A 27046-nucleotide genomic window follows, 5' to 3' on the forward strand; every position below is an offset into this window, starting at 1 on the left:
GGGGGGAGCGGGTTGGGGGGAAATGATGATCCGATGTATGTGCCGCTGCTTCTTTGTCCAATCACAGGCTGGGTTCAATCTGCAGAGTGGCTGTGCTATCTGGTAGGGGGGCCTCAATCACAACATGAGCAGCAGAATGTTACAAATCCTTTTGGAGGTAAGATAGATATGTTATATAGAAAGCCAATCAATACGATCTCTTAAAACCTTCAAGCCATCAGAAAGATTCAAGATACATTTTGAAATGACTTTGAATTTTGCAGCCGTCAATAAAAGAACATGCGGTGATCCCGCCATTGAAGGTCTCCGCACAGGAACTTCCTACTATCACACTCTGTCCCTATCTCCCAGCTGTGTTCCTGCATTCTCACCCAGTCACAAGTTCTCCCAATGGAGACCACAACCAGCTGTTCCGGCACACTTTGCACCGGCATGCTCCATTGTTGTCACCACCAGGAGACCCTGACCCTGAAAAATGAAGTTCAGCACTTCCTGGAGAGAGCGCATGTAGACAGGAAGTCTAGATGTGCTCTTCCTAAGAATGAACAAGTCTTACCTGATCAAAGCTTGTATTTAACTTTCTCAGCGTCGTGTTGTATTTTCTCATTTGTTGCCCATGTTCAGCCAGAACTGCAGCTTCCTTCGTTATCTTCCCTGCAGGTAGATGGAGAGGAGAAAAGTAAAACCCACACACACGGGTTCTAGGTAGTTAGGGATCATCGAGCTCTCACACAACATAACTCACCATTAACCCTTTTGCTGCCAGAGCCGCTTATGTGGCCCTTTTTTGCACACGTTAAAATGCACATTTTAGGGCCCAGTCACATAGTTCAGGCCAAGCTGCGTTCTGGGGCGGGAGGGGGTGTGGCGGTGCCATTCATGTCAACGGTACCCCAGCCTGCAGTGCGATCACCCACACCAGAACGCGGGGTACAAGAATGCCCTTCGTTCTGATGCAGTGTGATCGGAAAAAATAGTGGACTGCACGAGAACAGAGGGCATTGCTTTACTACGCGTTCCTGTACGGGCGATCACACTGCAGGTGGGAGGGGGGGCCTGTCTGCAGTGCCATTGACATGAATGGCACTGCCACGCCCCCTCCCGCCTCGGCTTGATCTATGCGATCCAGTGCATTCCGGGCTCAGACCGCGCCGGAACTCACTAGATATGGTGCGACTGGGCCCTTAGGCCTGAAGATTAGTTGAAGGAAAAGCTACCCCCGCACTGCAATCTATGCTCCTCCCACAACGACAGGAGTGAAGCTTGCCACCTGAAAATCACAAATATACATATGAGCGCAACACAATATTACTGTGCCAAGCGGAGCTGCACAAATGGGCCCCTAGGCACACCTCCAAACAACGCACTTACCATGCGATTACAGTCCCAGGGGTGCGTTGTGCGCTATTCATTTGAATTCCACCCCAAACGTACCTTCCACTTGCAGTGCGGGTCCTGCAAATCTTGTGCAATCTCTTAAAAAGACCCGGGTGCTGCGTATAATTGCACCCAGCGGTCTGTTCTTCCTTACACAGCTGCACACAATTACATGCAGTCACACACACCAGAACCTGCACATGCGTACAGGTCCAGATGTCCGCAGTGCATACACCCATCTGAATGGATCCATAATAGACTGACTGCTGCGTACAAAACTATACACTATGAGTGGGATTTATCAAAAATGGAGCAGACAGAATCTGGAGCAACCAATCAGCTTCTCTTTCAGTTTGCTTAGTTAAGATTTGAAAATGAAATAGAGAATCTGATTGGTTGCCGTGCGTCTCCTTTTTTTTTTCTTCTAATGAGCCCCTAGAAGGCCCATGAGCCTACCACCATGTAATACTCATTGGCATGCAAACTAATATTGCACAAAGCAATGCGAAAGATTACAGAACATCAGAGATCATTAGTAGCTCCTTCTAAAGAACCCCCTCGGAAAGTGTCCATGGAGGAGAAGGACTATCGGTGACTGCCACCACACACACACGTCACTATTTTTACCCAGAGCGGTCACCATCCCGGTGTAAACCTGCACAGACTCCATGTCATGTCAGCCACGCAGCCCCGCCCCAGACTCAGGCCGCCTATCAGTTCCTACGCACAAACCAATCGACCGCGCTAATTGACGTAATAGCGTAAGGCGTATCGGGAGAAACCTGTCACGTGGTGAAAGTTCTGGTAGCCATGGTGACGCGTCCTCATCAACTTTTCGAAGGCCGAGCGGTGTGTGGAGAATGGAGCAGAGCCGGAGACCTCCTGATCATCATCATCAGCAGCTGGTGGAGGAGCTGCAGGCGGAGAGGAAAATGAAGTGAGATAATTCACGTCTTTTATTATGTTCAGTATTATTGGACTGTGCCAGTTGAAGCTTCACTACTTGTCTATAGCTGTCTCCTTCATATTTATATACAGGATCTCTGCAGCACAAGGTGTTTTATCTTACTTATGTCAGTTCTCACTTGACTAGTTACAAAATTGTTCTGGGTCAGTGACCTAGTCAGAGGATCACCATGACAGCCAGGCAATTAGCATTTCCACAGTCAGCACTGGAGTGCTATAGAGCTGACGGTAAAACTTCTGTCTCTGATCTTTGACTTTCTAGGTCCCCAGTAACCAGTGAAGTCAGAACTGATCCATATGCTTACTTAGTATGCAAATAATAAACATGTTTGGAGTCTGAGGATCAGCATGACCTGTGTGAAGTGGTATCATATCAGGAACTCCTCACAACCAATCATGATACAGCTCAGAGGACACCTGCCAAATATTTCTTGTTACAGTCTGTATACATCAGAGCAATATACAAGAAATCGAGGTGGAATAAGGCAAAGAATGAAAGAACAATACCAACAAAGAGATTAATGTGCATCAAACATGTAACAAGCCACCTCAAAGGATATAAAACAACCCTGAAGTCTGGGAGCAGGCGATGGAAATATTGAAGGCAGTAATGGCGGATCATTCTGACCAACCGCAGCAGCCACACAGGGATTTGGGAAAGCACATTTGAAAATGATGTGAGAGGAAGACGAAAACCTTTCATTGCTTTGAGGCTTTCATGACGTTTGATTTTTCTTTGTGCTAGAAGAAGAAAGAAAACAGGGGGTGCACAAGCTCCTGTGCCGAGGTGAAGTTTGTGCCATGTGCGAGAGTTACAGCATCCCGGCCAATAAAGAGTCTGAAGACAGGAAGTCCCCCGAAGAAAAGAGGTAGAAGATAGAAGTGTCGGCAACAGAGAGAAGAGCGCTGACATCACATCGCTGGAGGGGATCGCTTACAAGGTAAGTCTCCTATAGTGTGCTAATAGGCTGGGAATAATAGCACATTATGGTAAACACCTCCTGGGGGCTCCACATGTTAATTTTGTGTTGGCATTTTAATTTTGCTTTCATTTGCTTATTTTGTCTAAGGGGCGAAAATAAAGAAGGTACACTCACCTGATTCTCACTTCCGCCTGGCTTTTAGATCAGTCCCGGGGCTACGGCATCTAAGGACTCATAACTTCATCATGTCTAATACACGTCTATTAAATATGAAGACATGAGGGACATACCACAGCCAGAGAAGAGGGGTGAGGGTGAGCCAAACGCCGGAATCCCACGTGCGCTGCAAACAAGGAATTACATCTGTATCAGTGGTATCCAATGAAGCTATACGGGTGAAGTGGTCGTTTTTTTTCTGGGAACAATAGTTTCCTACCCTGTCAAGAGATTGGAAGCGTGCTTCTCCGGTTATCCATCTTTCCTCTGTGTCTGAGGGTTCCTTGTTGGGCTGGCAGCATGTCCTATTGGGGTTTTTAATAGAGGATTCTTCTTCTAAGTATTTGAATTGTAGTATAATACCTACAAAGTACTTCACTCGCCTTCCTGATGAAGCGGTGATGTGAAACGCGTTAAAGGTGGAATAATTGAACATTGGTGGAATCACCTTTCAACATCCAGTGGTTGACACCATATGGGTTCTGTTTATCTAGATGCAACCAATCGGTCTTGCTCCTCAGGACATTCTGATAATCCTCTGCTAACTATTGTGACCTGTTGTTATGGGTGTTTAAGGATATTTTTATGTTTTCTATGTTAATAAAAATTTTGTAAAATTTCTTAAACTGGCTCAACTTCATTGTGGTTTTTTTTCCTCATCTCAGAAAGCCCTATATACATTTTGTTCTGTGTATTCAATTAAATCAGAGTGAGACGAGAAAACGTTTTTGGAGGACCTAATATTTATATTAGAAGAGAAACAAGGTATGCAAAGAATACAAAGCCGGCAATTATCTAGAAGTATCTGTTTGTAGATTGTCATTACTAAAAATTTCTAAAGGTGTGTTTGTTATTACCCAAAGATATGGGTAATGTTCCCCTTTTAACCCTTGCAGAGCTGGGGTAACCCCCCTGTATGGGTTCATTTGAAAACATTCCGGAGTTCCTTCTTTAAAGCCGCAACAAAGGGAGCAGGGGGAGATCTACACCAGTACAAAATCAAAGATGTTGAAACAGTTATAAAAGGAAATCAGTCTTCCTGGTTGCATAATTTCCTTCTTTATTTCAGCTTCCGGTATTTTTTTTTTCAGCTGCCTATTAGATCAAAGCAGTGTGGAATCTTCTGGTAATAGCTGTTTCTGTGTCACAAAGAGGAAGGAGAGGTCAGGACCTGAAAGATACAGAGAAACCAGAAGAACCTTAATAAAGTTACTACTAGGGATGCACCAATACTAGTATTGGTATCGGTGCCGATGCCGAGTATTTGGGCATCTACTTGCCCAAATGCTCCGATGCCTAGCCCAATACTTCCTGTACCAAGAAGCCGGGAAGCACGTCATTGCACGCTGCCCGGCTTTCTGATCGGCCGGGAAGGGATCGCAGGGCACATTGTGCCTGCAGTGCATTCGGCTGCGGTGCAATCAAAATGCTGCATGCACTATTTCGATCGCACCGCACACCGCAGCCAAACGCACTGCAGGCACAACGTGCACTGCGATCCCATGCGGGCGATCGCATTGTGGCCGCAGGGCGTGGCTACGGTGCCATTCACTTCAATGCCCGCCACGACCCCTCCAGCACGGCAAAAAACTGAGCCGGCTGCAATGCGAGGCCAGAAACGGACCGGAATACATATTTTTCAAATATGTATGCTGTGTGAACAAGAACACATAACAGACACATAGTGAGGGTTTCTCAAATTTGACTGCAAGTGGAACTACACTTAAAGGCAAATATAACTAAGACAGGCTGTAAGTGCCTGTCTGTATGAGCCTTTAAAATAATTTCAGCACTTCTCTTTTTTTTTCTCCCAGTTAAAGTATACGTACAGCCTATAAAGATTCACAGTGCATTATGGCCAGTAGATGGAGCCAAAAAGCATAGCAACTTCCTATGCTCCTCGGCTCCATCCAGTGGCCATAATGCTCTGCAGATCTCGTTCACAGAGGCATTCACTCTGCCAACATTTTATAAATAGACCCCTATAGGGATACACTAATACTGGTATCGGTAGAGATACTGAGTACTTGGGTGAGTACTCGTACTCGCCCAAATGCTTTGATACCTTCCCCGATACCAGAACTTCCGGTCAGAGGGAGATTTCCTCTGACCAGCAGTGCTGCGAGGGAACATGGAGCCAGCTTCTTGGCTTATCAGGAAGCCGGGCGGCGGATAATGACTCGTCACCTGGCTTCCTGATTGCCCGGGATGCCGGCTCCATGCTAGCGTAAGTACCTGTATTGGTACTTGGTATCGGCGAGTATCGAAAGATAAACATCAGTGCTCGTACTTGATACAGAAAAAACGATATTGGTGCATCCCTAGACCCCTATATGAGTTGCCATAATTAGATGGATTTGCCAATATTAATACAAGTTTCAGCTAAATGTTTGTATATTATCTGCATGTCAAGCATAGAATTGACTTGTATTAGTGCCACAAGACATCAGTTATCCTATAGCCCGCTACCCCCAACCAGAGACAGAAGCCCACCCAACATGGAACATGATACTGTCGTCATTCTGTTACATGGCTTCTTCTTTCTTTTCACTTTCAGGTGTCTAATGGTAAGGGAAACGTTGAACTCAAGTTCTTCAGTGGCCTCCAAGGAAATAAGTACTTAACAAATAGAATGTGAAAAATATATACTTTACTAACCAAAAGATGGAAAAGATGCCAAACACAGAGAGCTATAAATAGGCAATGAATCTGAGAAGGGAACATAATCTTCTCACACTTGCAGTCAAATAGAACTATCTATAGCCATTGGTTTAAAGCTGAACTTCAGACAGGTGGAAAATTTACACAAATTTCTATATTGAAATGTTATATCCTTAAAGCAGAAGTAAGCCGCGGAGGGTAGCGGTTAGCTTTTGCCATAATGTTCCAGTATGTACAGCATTTGCTGTAACACTAGTGTTTTAAAGTGGAACTAAATTCACCTCCTTGCCAGCGCTGACATCATCCCCCAATGTTTTTCTGAACCCACCAGAAGATCGGCAAAGGGAAAGGGGTTTTTAGTTCTGCTTTATAAGCTGTCAAACCTCTGAGTAATGCTGAAACCTGTTGCTTACTGCCAACTAGGGCTGCAACAACTAATCAACATAATCGATTATTCAAAAAGTTGTTAACTTTTTCAATCATCGATTAATCGGCTTCAGATTGGTTGGCCCTGTTCACGGCTCCACACCCGCTGCGCGCCGCACCTCCTCCCCACCTCATGTTCGCCGCTGCCAGACCCACCCGCATCCACGCTCCACACGCCGCATCTCCTCCCCCGCCTCACGTTCACTGCCCGCCCACATCCATGATCGGCACAGGGACACGGGGGGAAGAAGTAAGGAGGAGCAGATGTGGGGGGAAGACAGCCGCTGATAGACAGGTCCGATCTCAGAAGCAAGTTGCTAGAAGACTGCTCAGGTAAGCCTGCACTTTCCCACACATGGTGCTCTATAATGTATTGCTGGGATTTGTTGTACTCCTCTATAGTTGGTGGGATTCTGCATTGCGCTATATAATGTACTATTGCTTGGTTTTGTAGTCCTCTATAGCGAGTGGTATTCGGCATTGCACCACTGTATAATGTATTATTCCTGGGATTTGTTGTACTCCTATATAGTTGGTGGTATTCTGCATTGCGCTGTATAGAGGACTACAAATGAAGGAATAGTACATTATACAGTGCAATGCGGAATACCACCAGCTATAAGAGTACAACAAATCCCAGGAATAATACATTATACAGTGGTGCAATGCCGAATACCACTCGCTATAGAGGACTACAAAACCAAGCAATAGTACATTATATAGCGCAATGCAGAATCCCGCCAGCTATAATGTACTATTGCTGGGATTTGTAGTCCTCTATAGCGAGTGGTATTCGGCATTGCCCCACTGTATAATGTATTATTCCTGGGATTTGTTGTATTCCTCTATAGCTGGTGCCATTCTGCATTCATTGCTGTATAATTTTACACTTTACATTTCACTATATTGCACACCACACTTTTGTTTTCTTTTTTACTTCCACCGCTCCAAGCTTGCTCCTGTGATGGACTACACTCTCAATACAGACTAGTAGTCCATCACTGGAGCTATTTAATTTTTTTTTTTTTTAAACCGATTAATCGAACTTAATAATCGGCCAACTAATCGATTTTGAAAATAATCGTTAGCTGCAGCTCTACTGCCAACCTCCACAGATTACTATTAGGCTTCCTCAATGGCCAATAAAATTGTTAAGGAGGCAGGAAGGAAGGAGGATAGGATTCTGGCACAATGATCTTATGATCTCTGCACCAAGTGTTTAGTTTTTAATTTAAGTCTCTTTAAATAGTGTGGCCTTTGTGTCATTAAATCAGAGTTCACCTTGATTGACTAACTGCTGTTTTACTTCCCTATGCGGAGATATTCTTCCCAAATTCTGTTATTTCCCATGTGACGTGTAATGCTCTCTACTACTATAATTTTCATTGGTTACATTGGTTGTCTTTGTTTTCCTCAGGGAAATGTTACAAGCATCTATATACGAAAGAAGAAATGCAATTGCCGATCTGGAAAGGAAACTGAACAGTGTGGATGATGAAGGTTAGGAGATGTCTTTGTGTTATAATCAGATGTTGAGAGGTGTTTTTTTTTGTATTCTTGGTTATAGTAAGCGAGAGTGGAATCTCTGCAGGGTCTTTATCGGTGTCTGTGTTCCCATTGGGGAGATTTTGCCATACTTCCAGCCCCGATTATACCAATCTACAGTCAAAAGCTCCCCAGTGCAAACACAGCAACATTCATATTTTCCACTTCGGATCAGCACCAGTCACCACCAGTGCTCATTGAATGGACAGAGAGGGAAAGGGGCAGGCACAGCTCTACAGAGCCGGCTGTCAATTAGGCAGCTGGGTGGATCTTTGCACTCTCAGCATATAGTGGTCACTAGCCTGCTATATGCTGACATTGGGTCACGGGAGTACATCAGAAAATCAAAAATTCAAAAAAATCTAAATCAATAAATTCCCATCGTTGAAATTTCTCTTCTGATAATGTATTTATATTTTATCTCATTCTGCTGTTAAATTGATACGGAGATTTGCAAGGATTTTAGAATAATTCATTGCGTAGATCTATTTGACTCATTTCTTCAAGGAAACCTATTCCACCTCAACCTAACCACCGAACTATCACTTTTTCAAAGAATTCCTCCCCACACAGCTGCCTCCTCATGTATCACTTCCCCCTCCCTTTAGATTGTAAGCCCTCAGGGGCAGGGCCCTCCTTACCATCTTGTCTTGAATTTTATTGTAACTGTAATACCTTCCTTATATTGTAAAGCACTGCACAAACTGTTGGCGCTATATAAATCCTGTATAATAATAATTTGCGCCAAAAGTGGACCAGCAAGTAGATGAACTCTATTTGTAAGTAAATGAAAAACAAATTTGTTTAACTAATAAATGTAAGATGATTTTAAATCGGCATGCAGAGCTGCATGCTGATGTGATTTTTAGTGAAAGGTAAAGGTCCACTTTAAGGATCTTTAGTCTCATTTTATGATACATCAAGCAGTATAGAGAGGTAGTTACATATTCCAGACCTTAGGAAGCAGACCCTTCTTCTACACATGTGAGGAGCTCTGGGAAACCTGGCCGCAGTGGATTATAGAAAACTCGGAATGATGTAAATGGAGCAGATTTTGACATAGTTGCTTTGTCTCCTGGAAAGAAGTTTAGTCATTAATGACTGGAAATGCTCTTTAAAGTGGTGGAAATGCTCTTTAAAGTGGTGTTTAAACTGAAAATTAGCCAGCCCAGAATACCCCTCTCTTACCCTCCTATTTAAATCTATATGGATAAAACAGACCTTGGACCAGTAGTTGGAGGGTTTTCATCTCTCAGTCCTGCATCAGGCCCTGTATGCTCCTCCTTGTCCATTATAAATAAGTCAGCTGGCTCACCCCTTTTCTGCTAGACATAGAACGAACCCCCATTTTGCTGTTGAACTAAATGGCCCTGACATTATTCATAAACTATTTTATATAGAGTGTAAAATGTGACTGATTTAAAGTGAATTGAAACATGACATGCTTCAGGCTATAATTTGAAGTTGGCAATTTAGTCCTGCACTGTAATTTTTCTTTTCATATTTTCTTTATGTATCCATACCATTATTTCTATCACTCATTACAGGCAGCGACGACGCCAAGTTTTAAAAGTTTTATAATATGTTTGATGCTTGGCAAAATGCACTTTTCTGATTCACAACATATGGTTATATATGGACTAATGGAAAGGCCTTTCACAATCCCCAGGAGGACACAGCAATGACTAGACAGGTCTTCACTCTACTAAATATTTAAGTGCTTAAGAAGAAGTGTTGAGAACTGACTTGAGCTCCATTAAAGGGCCGGAGAGTAATATTCAAAGAATTTTAAAATCTAGAACTTTGCAAAAGCAGCAAATGATTTGACAAGGTGATGAGTGGCAAAGAATCAGCAGCTCACTATTTGGTGATGTGCATGGACCTACCTAAACTAATCAGAATGTAGGGTTTGTTTTGACTGTGTTGGTTTTATTGAACTGTATCATTTATTACCAAACTGTGTTCATTTTTGCTGTTACCTCACATTCTGTATATGTATTTTCTCAGAAAATCAAATTTTTATTAAAAGTATAAGATTGACACTGGAGCTTGCGTAGTGGACTCACCCCTACTCAATGTATTGCTAGAAACATGCATTTAATTGAGTAAAAAGTAGCTACAAAACATAATTTTAGCATGGCCATTGTCTTAGTAGGCTGACAAGGGCTTTGGTCCCCGTTCACCCATCATTCTTACCAGTGTGCTTTTTAGCAGCACCCTTTCCATTCTCTATGTTTAACACCATATTGTACTGCTATGTTTCATTATAGGGGACATTTATAACAGAGAGCAAATATCACTAGGTGCTCTCCGGTATTTACCGCACTGTTACTCCATAATACTGTCTGCATTTTACAGCCCATTCATAAAATGCAGGCCGTTATTATGGAGCCTGCAGTTACCTATGAAGTTCTCTCTGCTTAAAGCCTGTGGCGCACTGCATGTGAATCCGTGTGGAGCAAAGTAAAACTTTCAGGTACGGACTGTATGAGCTGAGCGCGGCCAGATCAAAAGACTGCATCTTCAGCCACTTGGCTCGCGCGTGACAACCGAACAGACTTTGCATCCTGACGCAGGGGTTTATAAACGCAAACCGATTGGCTGAAGATAAAATTTGTCATCCTGGCACGCTCAGTTATGCGAGCTTTTGCAAGTTGACATGCTGGAGTGAAAATGACGTGACACCCTGCTCCGCGCTGCTTCGCGGGCAGTGTGTCACAGGCTTAACACAGAAAAGAGAGCACGTTGATTGGAGAACTCGCCAGTCACGTGACTTTGATAGGTCACATACCCGCACTTTGCTTCCAGCTTTTTTGTAGCTGTTTTGACTGATCTTGTTAATGGTGCTCTGCTGGTCTCGGCGTTCCGCTGAGCACACCTCTTTGCTTTATAAATGTGCCGTCTTTTTTGTTTATTGATATGCGATATCCCCCTTATATCACATAGCGCTGATTTTATTAGATCTTTCCATCTCCTTCTTTCTTGTCGGTTTAATTCATGTGTGTCCTTTGATTTTCGCTGTATTTGTATGTGTATATAAACATGAATTTTCAGTTATCTGTAAGAAACCATAGCTGAAGACGAGTGCCTATACTTTTTATATTCCTATTTCTCTCTATGATGGACACAGTACAACATATTATGGCTGAAATGTTGTTTTTTTTTCTGTCCCAGGCAATGAATGGAAGATAAGGTATGAGACACAAATTGAACTGAACAGACAGCTAGAACGGCAAATTCATATACTTCAAGAAAAATCAGAACATCTACGAGGCAATCCAACAGGTCTGTTCCCGGAACGGTAATGGGTGGTTGTAGTAATGAGACTGCTATCAGAAACAATTGCAGAAGGGCGACATTTTTATGAAATCCAAATGGTGGTTATCGTCTGAAATTACTTTCACCCCGTTGTGCACAGATCTGCTGTGTAAAGCTTATAATATCCTATTAAAGGGTTTGTAAGCATGAACAATTCTTAAAACGTAGGTAAAGCCAAAACTTTTTATTTGTTTTGAACCGAGTAGATAATAGCTCCATCAATTCTTTTTTTTTTTTTATACATCTGTTAGAAAGCATTCTCTCTCGTCTTTTGAGAGACACGGCTTGGTGATATTAAGAAACGTTGGGTTATACTAGTATGGTTTAAGAAAATGAAATGGAATATGTTAGTAGTAGTTACTGGAGGTCAATGATTCCACTTCTTGTTAGGTTTCTCATTAAGTTTCTATGAATCAATTGATAGATAAACGAGAATGTGTTGTTAATAGTGTAAGGGCTAACAATGAAGAGACCCTTTATTCTATTTCATCATATATTGTATACAGGTGAAACTCGAATAATTAGAATATCGTGCAAAGTTCATTTATTCCACTAATGCAACTTAAAAGGTGAAACTAATATATGAGAGACTCATTACATGCAAAGGAAGATAGTTCAAGCCGTGATTTGTCATCATTGTGATGATTATGGCTTACAGCTCATGAAAACCCCAAGAACCCCAAATCCACAACCTCAAAAAATGAGAATATTACATGCAATCAATAAAACAAGGATTGTACATAGAACAATATCGGACCCCTGAAAAGTACAAGCATGCATATGTACTCGGTACTTGGTTGGGGCCCCTTTTGCAGAAATTACTGCCATTACTTTTGCACGATATTCTAATTATTCGAGTTTCACCTGTATATTCGTTAATGTGGATATTCTCACAAGAACATCTATAAGAATGTGTGTTCTTCCTGTTTTAGATCGACTCTCATCCATTCGCTCGTATGACCAAATGCCTGAGGTAGGTATTGAAGCTGAACTGTATGCAGACAGGGCTATGCTGTGTGGCAGCACTGTGTAAATCTCATTGCTGAATAGATAAATACTAATCCTTTAAAAGGTGAAATTGCTCCCTTGTGTTTCATCTGTGTATGAAAGTATGAATGTAATTGTTTGCCTGGAGTTCAGCTTACAAGCCACACTCCAGAAAAAATAATAATTAACACACCTCACTGGGTGTGTGTTATGTGCAGAGTATAAAAATCTTACCTTGCAGTATGCTGGCTCCTGCACACAAGGCCCAGTATCCAGGAACTGAGGAGAGGGAAAGATGTGACTTGAGCTGTACATCACTCCAGCCACATCACCTGCCTCTCCTCGCTATTGCCCATTCACAAAATGTCTTGTATTTTTTCAAAGAATACAAGGCATTCTGGGATTGGGCGGGAGTGTGACATCATCTTTCCTCCTCCAATCACACAATGCCTTGCATTCTTTGAAAAAATACAAGACATTTTGTGAATGGGCAAGTAGTGGGGGGAGGGGGGGGGATGCAAACAGGGCCTTTTACTGCTAGTGTTATCTCTCCCTCTCCTCAGTGCCTTGATTATGATTATGCTAATTGGCTGGGAATTGTGTGCAGGAGATGGCGTGCTCCACAAAGAACAGCCAACTTTTTAATAATTTACACACCCAGTGTGGTGTGTGAATTAGAATGTTTCCCAGAGTGTGGCTTCAAGCATTCAGCGTACTTATTTATTTATTAAAGGTATTTATATAGCATAGAGTATTTACATTCTGAACATTCACATTAGTCCCTGCTCTCAAGGAGCTTACAATCTAAGGTCCCTGTATAACGCGTCCTGACCAGGATTTGAACTGGAGACCCCCAGTGCTGCAAGGCAAATGCTAGGGAACTACCATGTACGTGCCAGTAGAAACCAATCACAGGAGAAAGGCGTGTGCTATTGTAGTTGACTTCATTATCAAAATCTTATTTGTCTGGCTGTCATGCTGATCCTCTGACATCACTGCTTTCTGCGGCACTGACCTGGAATAGATATTCAGCACAGTTTTAGCTCTAGTCTGATCTCACTTGCAGCATGCTACTTTAAGGTTGGAAACTCATAAAATATTGAAGTCTTTGAATCGGCGTTATGGCCAGTCAATACACATTTCTTTCATGACGGGTTCCCTGTATGAAGGTGCAATATCTTTTCTTTCTATGGTCTACTGCCATCTTCCCACAAGCACTTGTGTAGATGGTCTTTTTTGAACAGCTTATATCAGGCTGAATCCAGCACAGCCAGGACCCACCGTCTGCTGTTTCAGAGGATTAAATAACTTTTATTAACTCTTGCAGTGGAGCTACCCCCGCATTGCAAGGGTTAAGTGCATTTTTGTCTAGGTTCAAAAAGAACAGAGTTTATACTCACCCGAAGCTCCAAGCTGGCCAGCTGTCACAGAGCTCCCTCTAACCTGTCCCTTCCTCCACTGCAGCATTGAAATGTTCCTCGGCGTCCTCACGTCTATACACAGTGTAAAAGTTTTTGTCAAATAAAAATGAACCTCATGACTTGTGGTCCCACTGTATGCACGTACAGTTGGCCATCTTGCCCAGTACATGTCCTATTTCAATGCTTTGCAAAACAGCCAGAGGACAAGCTGATGTAGACGGAGCTCAGACACCCTACTGAAAGATGCATGACTGAACAAGGAGGAGTAATGCTTCATTTGTCTTATCTCTTCACAGCTGCAGCTTTCAGTTATGTTAAAATCATTCACTCCATCAATCAACAGCCTTTTGAAGCAAGGTTCAGTGCTCAAGTTGACTTGCTGAAGCTTTAGTGTAGAACGCATCTTTTAAATAAACACTAGGGGGCATCTTCCCACAGAGCTGGTTATTCAGAAGTTCAGGAAGCACTTCTTAATGCAAAATGTGCACAATTCTTCTCTAAGGTCTAAGCTCTGCTGTATAGGCCATTACCAGAAGCTGGTACAGAGTCAAATTTGGACAGTCTCACTGCTTGCATGTAAAAAAATAATAATATAATGAAACACAAATGCATACAGCTCTGTGTTCATTCATTTATTTTATACTGTTTCTGCCTGGAGATCAGTTCATGTCTTTTCTTGGTGTATTTATAGGGGGCATTAAACCAATACCTAAAGCGTCTGGAGGATGAGAAGACTTTGATAGAAAATCAATTAAAAGATTTTGAACTTCGAATAGAACAAGAAGCAAAGGTATTTCAGACAGATGTGTACAGTTCACTACTGAAAATGGTGTACAAGCAGATACAATGTTGAATGGGCAAGAGAGGGTTTGAGAAACGTGTATTCTACAGTCCCCTCTTGTATAGCATCTAAGGCCCCATTCACACTGAGCAACATGAAAATCGTGCGACTTTGAGCGATATTGCGCGACGAGCGATATTGAGCGACGTGTCGCGCGACTTTTTCCTATTGGGCTGTATGCAATCAGGAGCAATATCGCTCAAAATCGCTCTAAAAAAGGGTCATGTAGGAGCGACAAGCTACCAGCGACGAGCTACAAGCGATATTGAGCGATATTGAGCGACGAGATGTGAACAGCTCTATTGAAATGTATTGGAGAAGCTACATAGAGCGATATCGCGCGGAAATATGAGTGATATCGCTGCAAAAATCGCTCAGTATGAACGGGGCCTAAACGTAAACTGTTGTTAGTTATGGAGCCTAAATTGGTAAGTAAATGAAACACAAGCAGCTAGAGAAGCTGTGTATGGCTGCAGATTTCCTCCAGGGTGCCCTCAAACCTGCTAGTGCTCATTTATATAAATCTTAGGCTGGAAGCACACTTTTCCAGTGCAGTGACACACACATTAACACGCACTACAATGCATGAACATGCTCTGCATAAAAAGAACCCTTTTTATTTTGAATCGGCCATTACTGGTTGCCTAGGGTCAAAGAGTTAGGACTTAAGAATCTCTTGTGTGATTTTTTTTTCTTAGTAATTTTCACTAGAGGTGCCCTGAAAAGAACATTTCAAAACCAAAATGAAGAAGAAATTTTTACTAAATATTTATTTTTTTGGGGGGCTTTTGGGAAATACTGGGGGTCTAAACAGACCCCTGATATTTCCCTTTTAAAATAGAAAAAGAGATCGAGGACACAGAGTACTCAATCTCTTTCTGCAGCCCCTGTTATCAATGAACAGGAATCCTCTATGAGTGTTTCTGTTCCTTCATAACTTGAGGAGTTAGTGTGTTTACCGTGTCCACAATTATTTACAAACACTCAGCAATCACTGATCATTGACTGCTTGTACACGCTCTCCATTCTGACTCGCTGTCACAGGAAGCTGAGCAAGCGGTGCGGGGAGGAGAGCTCGGTCTCCTGTGACAGCTGACTCCTCCCCCTGTACTGCCAACCCAGCCTCCTGTGACAGCTGACGCCTCCCCCTGTACTGCTGACCCAGCCTCCTGTGACAGCAGTCTCCGCCCCCACACTGCTGCTCTCCTGATCGTCACAGGAGGCTGGACGGTGCAGAAGGAGAGCTCAGCCTCCTGTGACTGCAATAACAGCTTTCTCTTCCCACCCCGCCGCTCTCCTGAGCTGTCACATGAGGCTGAGCGGTGTGGGAGGAGAGACTCCGGCCACTCACAGCACTCTCCTCTCCCGCACCGCTTTGCCTCCTGCAACAGTTTCTCTCCTCCCTGCTGGGACACAGAGCAGCACCCAGCGGGGAGGAGAGAAACCATTTTGCCAAAAGTGCCATTTTCGGCCGATGTGTTTCGGCAGCCGAAATTCCGGTGCATCCCTAATTTTTACCTTTACCGGAATTTTGTTTTTCTTTTGCTGGGATGCTGTATGGTGACCAGGTTGTATCTGGATGCTACGGCATCTTTTCATTAGACAGATTCTTTTTATGATGACAGATATTTCTCAGAAGTGGCAGGCCACCTCTCTGGCTAGGCTCTCTAACTGGATCCTACTGATGATCACCCAGGCCTATGCTCTTAAGAGCCTGGAGCCTCGTGTTCCTATCATGGGTCATTCCATGAGAGCAATGAGTGCGTTCTGGGCCTTCAACCAGGCTTTGGCCTGTCAGGTTTGTAAAGGGGCTATCTAATCTTCAATTCATACATTTACAACATTTTATAGGATTTATGTTTTTGCTTCTAATGCCTTACAAGAAGCAGGGTGATGTTTTGTCTTTGACATTTTAGTGTCTTTACGTTTTTCTGTGGATACTGACTTGTGACGTCCCAATGGTCAGGATCTACATACTTCATGTCCTTCAATTGAGGGAAAAGAAATGTTACATCAAAATGTTTCTAACTGTATATTTTAGTGGCTGAAGATACATATATGTTAATAGCATTATGGCTTGTTGGGAAAAAAAAGGGGTTCTTTAGTATAACAGTACAGGGCATAGGCAAAAAGCATACACATATCAAGGGTTACATTAGACAGGCCGACAGACACTAAAAGGCACCAATTATGACTGACCTTCTCCGATCGCCTCTCCCCAGTTTTCTGTAACTGTAAGCAGAGATACCCTTTAAAGAGTAACTTTACCCATATCTTTAAAATAACAACAAACACACCTTTAGAAAAGTTTAGTAATGACAATCTACAAACAGATCATCTCAGGGGAGGAAAACGCCTTTCCCTGAGATCACAGATGAGATTTCCCAGCAATGCTCTGCTGATGTAACCTTCCCAGAATGCAACACTTTGGCACATTACATAATTTGTGCCGGAACTGGACCAGCAAGTAGATGAACTCTATTTGCAAGTAAATGAAAAACAAGTTTGTTTAACTAATGAGTGTAAGATAATTTTAAATCGGCATGCAGAGCTGCATGCTGATGTGATTTTTAGTGAAAAGGGTAAAGGTCTGCTTTAAGTTAGGAAAAGGAGCAATACATTGTAATTAATGTGTACTTTGGGTTTTATCTCGGCTGACAGGTCATTTTGAATGTTAATGTGTGACCATAGAGTTGCAGCATTGAATAAATAATATATTAAGAGAGATGGATTGAAGCTGACATCCAGTCTAGTGAAGAGCTTGCTCCTTCACATTGAGTACATTACCCTTATCTGTCAGACTAGAATTAAAGGAAGGTGTGAGCAGCTCTATAGAGTGTTAATTGATGCTCCTATAGTAAGTAGATATATAATGAAAGTGGATGTTGTGAGCAATAGACCAGGAGCCTAGGCTGAGCTCATCAATAATATAATGCAGCAGTTGTGTTAACAAACAACTTAAACGTCGAAAGATTTTTGTATTCTCCTGAAATGCCCCAAAACTGCAATATAGATATATGGAACAATGGGTAGTCTGTCTAAAAATGCCAACTTGGTTTCAAATTAGGATGAAAGAATTGCACATTGCAAATAAAGAGATTTGCAAACAACTTTCTAGAGTTAAGCTGGCCATACACTGGTAGATTTTTCGTACAAGCGTTCATATAACAAATCTCATCAGAACATTTATTAATTGCATCAGAGACTTGTAGAATGTCGTTCAAAATCTTGTTTAGTTTTAACATTTGATTTTGGAATGAATGGAGTTTCTCAAAGTTTACGTTATCCTTTCAGAAACTCCATTCAGAAAAAAAAATTCCATCCTGCTGCTTCAATTTTTGTTTTTTTCTTCTCGTGACAAAATAAATTGTAAATTTTCCATCACTTTTTGTAACTATTGGAAAATCGTCCAAACGTTCTGAAAACAAATTTTTCGAAATTAATTCTACTGGTGTATGGCCAGCTTTAGTGTATCCTATTTTTGTCTTTGTCTCCCCACTTTGGAGAATTGTCCTCTCCAATTGTCCTGTGGACCATTGTCATCAGGATAGAATGTGATAGGAGATCTGAAATTTAACAGATGTCACCAATGCTTGATAAGGCACACATATAGCATGCGTGTTACCGTGGCACACTGGTGTAAATGGGCCCTAGGGCAACAGTCTTTTCAATTTTAAAGTAATATGTTTCATCTGAAGCCTTTTATTAGCCAGTATAACCCGATTCTGTTTTTGAAGTTCTTTTTTAAAAACAATGGCTCTATGTAGGGCTCCAATCTCTGGTCACATTTTCTGGGCAATATACCTAATAATAAAAATCATGCCTCCATTGTCACATGACCATGCAGAAAAAAAGGTACTGGCAACCGTAGGGATTTAGTGAGCTGGGGGGGCTTAGGTGTGCTAAACGAGAATTATCTTCGGATGAAGAATTGGGGCACTCAGCAGACAGGCCGTGTCAACTCAAATGTTTTCATGATTAACTGGAGGACAACATTCATTTATTTTCTGTTTTCATTGCAGGCATACTACAAGGTTAATGATGAAAGAAGAATGTATATTTCAGAAATTTCCCAGGTTTGGATGTTTTGCTTAAAATATATAATATCTATGTCATGAAACATATTGAAAAGGATTGCTGTTTTTTAACCTTTTTGTGACCAGGGGTTATCCATGTCTAGACGCCAAGGCCAAATTTAGCATCGCCAGTATGTGCAGGTTAAAGTGTTCTAAATCCTAGAACAAAAATTTAATATATTGCAGCTTTCCAGTCATAAGATATGGAGCCTGCATTTGTTTTCCTTTTTTTGCAGATTGTTTTCCTTTATTTTAACCTGGTGATCCTGCCCATATCACTTCCTGTCCTAGGGTGACCATTCTCACTCACTGCTTCTACAGAGAAGCAGTATTGTCACTCTAAAATAGAAAGTGTGTTAGGACTACAGAACATCTTCCCTTTTCTGTGCTTCAGAGACACTATGTTGACAGCTCAATACAGGACAACACAAGCTCCCTAGGCTTCTGACAGATCAACAGCAATTGTTTTGTACTTTTAAAGTGAAAATGCATATTTCACTTTAAGAGATTATAGTAATCATTTTTAAACTTTTTTATTTTTTTTGCCTTTTACCTCAATAGCCAGAGTTGGCCATGTTGCTTCTCTCAAAGCATCTCTTTCTGCACGAGACCCACTTAGAGTTTAGTTGGCCAGCCTCAGCTTGGTAGACAATCATATTTTATATAGTGATTACATGATTGGGAACCATGCTGGTTGGTTCCTAATCGCTGTATCTAAAGAGGTCAATGTGCCGGGGTGTCACTGGACTCGCAGATGGAACGGGTGCAGGTTTGGCGCAAGTCTCACTAAAGTTTTGTGTTAGTTACTACTTCAGATTACTGCATTTTATTGTTTATATTATTGACTACATATTAAATTCCTTTCACGGATGTATGCAGCAGCAGGCTAATCCAAGACATCTCCTGTTCTGTGTTTATATCCTGCTATGCTGTGAATGACATGCGCTTGGCAGACGGGCTGCATACTGAGCAGGTCTTCAGACAGCATCCCCTAGTGAGGGAGGTTATAGAGCATTTGAAACTAGATTTGGATCTGCAGAAAAGGCAACTTATCTTATAAACATTTTCCATACCATTCCAGGACTCCTAGACAACCTTCACCTATCTTTTGAAGTTGTTCCCGGGACAGAAATTGAGGAAACAATGTCTCTAATGGAGCTCTGCATAACAGTAAATCCCAGACAGGGGCTTAAAGCAAAACTCCAGTTAAAAAAAATGTATTAACCCTTGCACTGGGACTACCCCCACACTGCAAGAGTTAACTGCTTTTTTTTGCCTAGGGTTAAAAAAAAAAGTTATACTCACCCGATCCTTTGCGCCAACCTTAGAGCTCCGATCATTATACCAGTTCCTGGAGCCTCTCTTCCCCACTTCTGCAGTAGTCTAAGGTCCCTGAGTCATCACGTTCAAAAACAAAGGCATCCCATTGCATAAAACCTTTATAAAACTTTATTAAACAACAGTTATAAGAACTTACATTAAAAAGATCTAGCCATGCTCCAGGAAGTGCAAGGTCCTTTTTTTGGCTACCTTATCCGTAGGAGAAATTGGAGGGACTGATTAATGGTATTGTCAGCTGGCGCAGAGCAGAAGATCGGCTTTGAAATAACTGGATGATGTGGTGACATGTTTTGACACCCCATTCACACTAAAGCGACATGCAACTGGTGCGGATTTCCGCGCGATCGTAGCAGCACGACCTTTCGTATTGGGCTGCATGAAAATATAAGCAAAATCGTGCTACATCCACGCAAAAAAGGGTCAAACACGAGCGACAAGCTACAGGCGACATTGAGCTGCATAATTGAACAGCTCCATTGAAAATCATTGGACGAGCGAGATCTCGCAACATCGCGCGGCAATATGCGCGGTTTTCGAGCCGAAATCCGCACGGTAATCCGTTCAATGTGAACGGGAACTTATGCAAGTTCTTATAAATGTTTTTAATAAAGTTTTATAAAGGTTTTATGCTATGCGATGCCTTTGTTTTTTTCCTGAGTGATGTAACATATGTGAAGATTCGGTATAAGGAGATCTGCTGGGAATTTTAATGGATGTATATGAAGGTGAAAGGACAAAAATTAGCGTTATTTGATCAGGATTGGGGGACACTTTCTATCAAAAAACTACCGTATTGTTTGTGGACTTTGTTTTGTTTTTTTTGTAATACTTTTTGCTTAATATTTTAATTTGTTGCTGTTAGACCACAAAAAAAACCCACTGTGCATAAAAATCTCTAACAGCAACAAATAAAAACCTTGGTGAACTGTACATGGAGAAGTAGTGTACTGTGCATGCTCGTTCCTGCAAAACATTTTATTTTGCCCTAATAATAAGCTCCTAGTCCAAAAAAAAAACACTGCACATAAAAATCTCGGAGCTTATTATTAGGGCAAAATAAAATGTTTTGCAGGAACAAGCATGCACAGTACAGTACCTCTCTATGTACAGTTCACCGAGGTCTTTTTTTATTGATTATTTGGCCCCAGTACTCTTCCATATTCCAGATGTTTCAGTTTTTATATTTGCTGTTAAACCACAATCACTCAAGACGTTTCCACGCGAGTTACCAGGTCTGCATACCTGCTTGGATTTTTCATTTTATATTACGAAGAATGCAGCAGAAGATGTTGCATTCTTGTGGGGAGAACCGTTGGGTATAAGTAAGGAACACCCAAATCTTCAAGGTAAGCAGAAACTATGAAAGGAAAAAAGAAGTCTGTATTGAGCGCACTCTGATGAATGGGTAATTGGGGGAGTTGTATGTTCCAAAGGGGGGCATAGCGTGCTGCTCTTTGGTAGTGTTACGTACCGTGGTGCGGGCCCGAAGTGATAAGGAGGACCTCCCTTGCGGTTCCGTCTGTGGACCCCTGAGGTGCAACAGGGGGTCACAGGCAAGAGCAGCACGGGTGCCGGTATGGAATCCTGGGTGCCAGCTGAGCGTGGTGCTACACTGGAGAATACCAAGAATGGTCAGGAGCAAGCCGGGTCAGAAGCCAGAGAGGTAATAATAATAGTAGCCAAGCAGAATCCAGAGAGTCTGGAAAGTAAACACAAAGGGAGCGCCTTTCCTAGTGCAGATCAATTTATTTCAATAAGCACGAAGTGAAAAAGAGATAAAATGGTACTCACAAACATGAGTGTTACACAGGCATGGAATGGGAGCTGACATGCAGTAAGACATCCACTAAGACATCCACTAGACAATTCCTGTGTGTGCTGCCCTTTACTATGCATGAGCTCCTGATGGGAGACGGAGGCTTCTGAGGTGAAGGAGCAACTCTGATGTGGAGGGGGACTCTAATGTGATAGTGGACTTCTGTGTGAAGAAGAACCAGGGTGATGAATGGTGAACATTGCTCATGCATAGTAAAGGGCAGCACACACAGGAATTGTCTAGTGGATGTCTTAGTGGATGTCTTACTGCATGTCAGCTCCCATTCCATGCCTGTGTAACACTCATGTTTGTGAGTACCATTTTATCTCTTTTTCACTTCGTGCTTATTGAAATAAATTGATCTGCACTAGGAAAGGCGCTCCCTTTGTGTTTACTTTCCAGATTCCCAGCTTTCCCGGCTTCTTTGGGGCAGCATCCTGCAGTATGCCTGAGAAGATTTCCCAGTGAGGACTGATAGTTAGTGGCGCTTCATTGTTTTTACAGAATCCAGAGAGTGGACAGAGACAAGCCATGGTCAGAAGCCAGAGAGATCATCTAAGAACATAAACAGGATCCAGAGAATGGTCAGGTACAAGCCAGGGTCAACACAGTAAGGAAATAGCAGGAACAGAGCAATACTGACAGGACACAGGCTGAAGAGCACTCAGCAATGACTGAGAGTGCGGAGTCTCCTTATATATCCCTAGTGACATCACTGGGCGGCGTCAGGACGCACAGGGGCGTGTCCCCCCGGCCCGTTATGGACTGCGGCCTGAGACCCGACATTGCCCCCCCACAAGGGGCGGTCTCTGGGTGCCCCATTGGTGCTGCTTCTCAGGATGGTTTTGTAAGAAGGTCCGGATGAGTCTGGGAGCATGGATATTGGCAACAGGCTCCCAGGAATTTTCTTCAGGCCCGTACCCTTTCCATTTGCCGAGGAACTGTCCTATGCCCCCGCGTCTCTGGCAGTCCAAGACGGCCTCTACCTTATACTCCTCTTCGCCATTCACCAAAATGGGTCCAGAAGTGTCTGGGATGCGATCAGGGAAATTATCCGGAACAGTAGGTTTCAACAAGGAAACATGAAAGACAGGGTGGATTATGTAGGCTTCTGGTAAGGTTAGTCGGTAGGCAGCCGGATTGATCTTGCGTTCCACCGGAAAAGGCCCAATGAATCTGGGACCCAGTTTTTTGGAGGGGCAAGCTAATTTGAGATTACGGGTGGAAAGCCACACCAAGTCTCCGATTTGTAATTCCAGGTCACCCCTGCGAGTCTGGTCGAAAGCCCTCTTGGCGTCTTTCTGGGCCTTGGCAATCGTTTGCACTGTAGAATAGTGTCAGGCTGCGTAAGGGCATCGGGCATCGAGTACATGTTGGACAGGGCGTCAGGTTTTCCGTTGCGTGGTCCAGGGCGATAGGTTATGTGGAAGCGAAACCGGGAGAAGAAGAGTGCCCATCGGGCCTGCCAAGGTCGTAAACGTCTGGCAGATCTTAGATATTCTAGGTTCTTATGATCAGTGTAGATCAGAACTGGATGGGTTGCCCCTTCTAGGAGCTATCGCCATTCCTCTAGTGCCAACTTAATGGCCTGGAGTTCTCGATCGCCGACATCATAGTTCCTCTCTGCGGTTCTCAGTTTCCTTGAAAAGAATGCCATGGGGTGCAGAAGTGTTTTCAGGCCCTGGCGTTGGGATAACACTGCCCCTACTGCCACCTCGGAAGCATCCACCTCCAACACATATGGTAGTGCGGGATCTGGGTGTTTCAGGATGGGGGCGGATGTGAAGCGGAGCTTCAGCTGGTCGAAGGCAGTTTGCGTGTCTGCAGGCCACTGGAAGTGTGTCATCTTTTTAGTAAGTTGCGTAATTGGAGTGATGATCTTGGAGAAATCCCAAATGAATCGTCTATAAAAATTGGCGAAGCCCACAAAACGCTGCACACCCTTCTTGTCAGTAGGGGAAGGCCATTCCAGGATAGCGGACACTTTCTGCAGGTCCATGGAAATGCCGGTAGCTGAGATGACCAGTCCGAGAAATTGAATGGATGACTGCTCAAACTCACATTTTTCGGCTTTAGCGTATAGGCCATGCCGCCGAAGTTGGCAAAGCACCTGCTTCACATGCGTCCGGTGCAGAGTTAGGGAGGCCGAGAAGATGAGGATATCATCAAGATAAACGATGACAAAGAGGTTGATGAATTCTCGGAAGACATCGTTCACCAGGTGCTGGAAAGTAGCTGGGGCATTACACAGGCCAAAGGGCATTACGAGGTATTCGTAATGCCCAAACCGGGTACGAAAAGCTGTAGCCGTAGATCCAACTAGCGGTTCTTCATAGTGATGAGATTAAGCTCACGGTAGTCCACGCAGGGCCGGAGAGTGTGGTCCTTTTTTTCCACAAAGAAAATACCGGCCCCAGCCGGTGAAATGGACGGGCGGATAAAGCCCTTGCTTAAATTGTCCTCAATATACCCTTTGAGTGTTGCCAGTTCTGGTTCAGATAGTGGGTAGATGAACCCAAAAGGAATGGCAGCTCCAGGTAATAAATCGATGGGGCAATCATATGCCCGCTGCGGATGTAAAGTATCCGCATTCCGTTTGTCAAAAACGTCAAGGAATTCGTGAAAAACAGAGGGGATCCCTTGTCTCAATTCAAGGTCCCAGATGGGTTGACAGAGGGCCAGGTTTTGAGCAATAACAGGTCACGAGCAGTTCTGCAGGCAATAGGGAGATTGGAAGGAAATCGTCCCAGTGCTCCAATCAATTAATGGATTATGGACCTGGAGCCATGGCATTCCCAGTATGACAGGGGACAAGGGTGAGGATATAATATCCAAGTGAAGTAGCTCACGGTGCTCTGGCGTGACTTGGGCGGAGATTGGAATGGTCTCCTGGGTAGTGTGGCTTCTACATATTTTTGGCCAAAAGTTTGTGCAACTAAAACCTCTGATTTTAACGCATACTGTTGACAGGGCTACTTGTTTGGTTGCAGGCTGGCTGGCAGGTTGAGGCTGGGGAATTTTACGGACTGTGGCCTAAGACCCAGCAGGTAGGCAGGTGGAGGTGACCTGCAGAAGAACTGGAAAACAAGAAAAACACAAGAGCACCACAGCGCAATACACGAGGATATGACAAGGGAATATTAGGAAAACAATGGACCCAGCTGCTGTTCCTTCACCACCTAGGAAATCAGATGAACCTGCCATCGTGGCTTCATCCGCACATAAGACATAAGATGGGCTTTCTCTCCTACAGCCCCATGTGAGTGCAATTTTAGCCTTTTTATCTGACTTGTGTTGCAGTACTACACAACTAGTGCACTGGTCAGTTGCCTTGTGCTCCTTTTGTAGATACACACATTGCCGTTTTCACAAATTCAATCAGCTTCATACAACAAAGTGGTTCACAACAAGGACAGAACTCTCCTCTGCAGCCTGACAGTTGTGGTTACATGTTACAATTTTTCCACACTTAATATCCCAGTGAGTGCAACATTGTTATTCTTAATATTCCCTTGTCATATCCTGGTTTATTGTGCTAGGCTGTGGCGAAACATTACCTTGAAGAACCATTAATAAAAATACTTTGAAGAAACATTAATATTTTGTCAGGATTCCTTTCATGCAGTGTAGCTGAGGCCTCACACTCATTATAGAATGTAGTTCAGGAGTTATGTAATATGTAAGGTTGTCCACACATGATAATTAGAAACTGTACCATTTTCTGTAGTTAAAATTGTAAAATGAACAGTTGAGGAGTCAGTGCTGTACCAGATGGCAAAGACTCGTTAAAATGGACAGAATTGCTAATTAGAAGTCATCTACAAGAGATTAGTGATTCGAAATGTAGAGGCAGTGTCAGATTGATTTCATCTGTTAGTTGGGAAGTGTGGTATACATTTAAAGAGTAACTTGGTAATCAGCAAAGCCAACCAGTTACCTGTAAATGAATTAATCTACATTTAATGTGAGCTTTATACACGTTCCTCCCAGTTGTGTAAAACAGTGCTGAAACTGCAGTGCTATCTCCAAGTGCAATCTTAAAAAGGCTCCGGGTTTTAGTGGTAGCACTTTGATCCCATTTGTATTGACAGTTGGGTGCAGTGCTAAGCTCAAGAGCAGGATTGATCAGATCCCACTGTAGAACTCTCTACAACAACAGATGCTTCTGCCTGGTGGCTGCATTTAAAATGCTGGTGGGGCTATCTCTTACATAAATGGCATTTTCTGTGGCTCTGGCAGCCAAATACAAAAATTCTAAGGTAGAGGACATTGGAATAAAAACTAAATATAGGTTTTAACCAATTTCCACACTACCTAAAATAAAGAGGGGAAGTAAGGCTTTAATGTCACACTCACTTGTTTCCCCTGTGTGAAAATGGAAAAGGAAAAACTGTCTTGAGGTGGAATTCAGACTTTCACATTGAGCTTTATTGCACTATTGCAGTTGCATGGTATTTTGGTACCTGGGTTTTGGCTACTTACATAAAAGCTGTGGTGGGAAAAACTACTACATTTTTTTCTTAGCAATGAAAACCTGTTAAATAAATATATGTATCCAAATCTGCTTCCACAAGAAAGCTCATCCTGCCCTGAAAAAAAAAATGAATACATGAGGATAGGCTGCAACAGTGGAAAATTATGATGTGGGAAGTAGATAGATCTCTAAAACTAAACAAATGTTCTGGAGGGAAATTATACTGGGGCTAAAGTGGTAATTAAACCTCCAGGAAGATTAAACAAGCTGAGAACATGTTCCTCAAGGTCATCCTATCGCAACCAGGGTTCCTCCAGATGTTACTAAGTCAGTCTTTCCCAACCAGGGTTCCTCCAGATGTTGCTAGGTCAGTCTTTTCCAACCAGGGTTCCTCCAGATGTTGCTAAGTCAGTCTTTCCCAACCAGGGTTCCTCCAGATGTTGCTAGGTCAGTCTTTTACAACCAGGGTTCCTCCAGATATATTTAGGTCAGCCTTTCTCAACCTGGGTTCATCCAAATGTTGCTAGGTCAGCCTTTTTTCAACTAGGGTTCCTTCAGTTGTTGAAAGGGGTTCCTTAAGCAACCAGCAATATCTGCCTCCAAGTAACCACTGACACTAATTATCTTTTTAGCTATCTGTAAGGTGGGGGGGGGGGGG

The 27046-nt window shown here is 42.9% G+C and overlaps 1 protein-coding gene across 1 annotated transcript in view; it reads left to right on the forward strand.

Annotated features, from left to right (window-relative positions):
• The first annotated feature begins 2232 nt into the window (after positions 1-2232).
• Positions 2233-27046, forward strand: part of LOC108785019 (coiled-coil domain-containing protein 169-like) — a 39403-nt gene continuing 14589 nt past the window's right edge. Inside the window, exons 1-6 of the mRNA XM_018553992.1 lie at positions 2233-2314; positions 7987-8069; positions 11289-11399; positions 12365-12405; positions 14532-14630; positions 18704-18757. Coding sequence (XP_018409494.1) covers positions 2238-2314; positions 7987-8069; positions 11289-11399; positions 12365-12405; positions 14532-14630; positions 18704-18757 — 465 coding nt within the window. The 5' untranslated portion in view covers positions 2233-2237. The remainder of the gene's footprint in view (positions 2315-7986; positions 8070-11288; positions 11400-12364; positions 12406-14531; positions 14631-18703; positions 18758-27046) is intronic.

Source organism: Nanorana parkeri, unplaced genomic scaffold (assembly GCF_000935625.1).
Source record: "Nanorana parkeri isolate BGI_ZX_2015 unplaced genomic scaffold, ASM93562v1 scaffold8, whole genome shotgun sequence".
NCBI lineage: Eukaryota > Metazoa > Chordata > Amphibia > Anura > Dicroglossidae > Nanorana > Nanorana parkeri.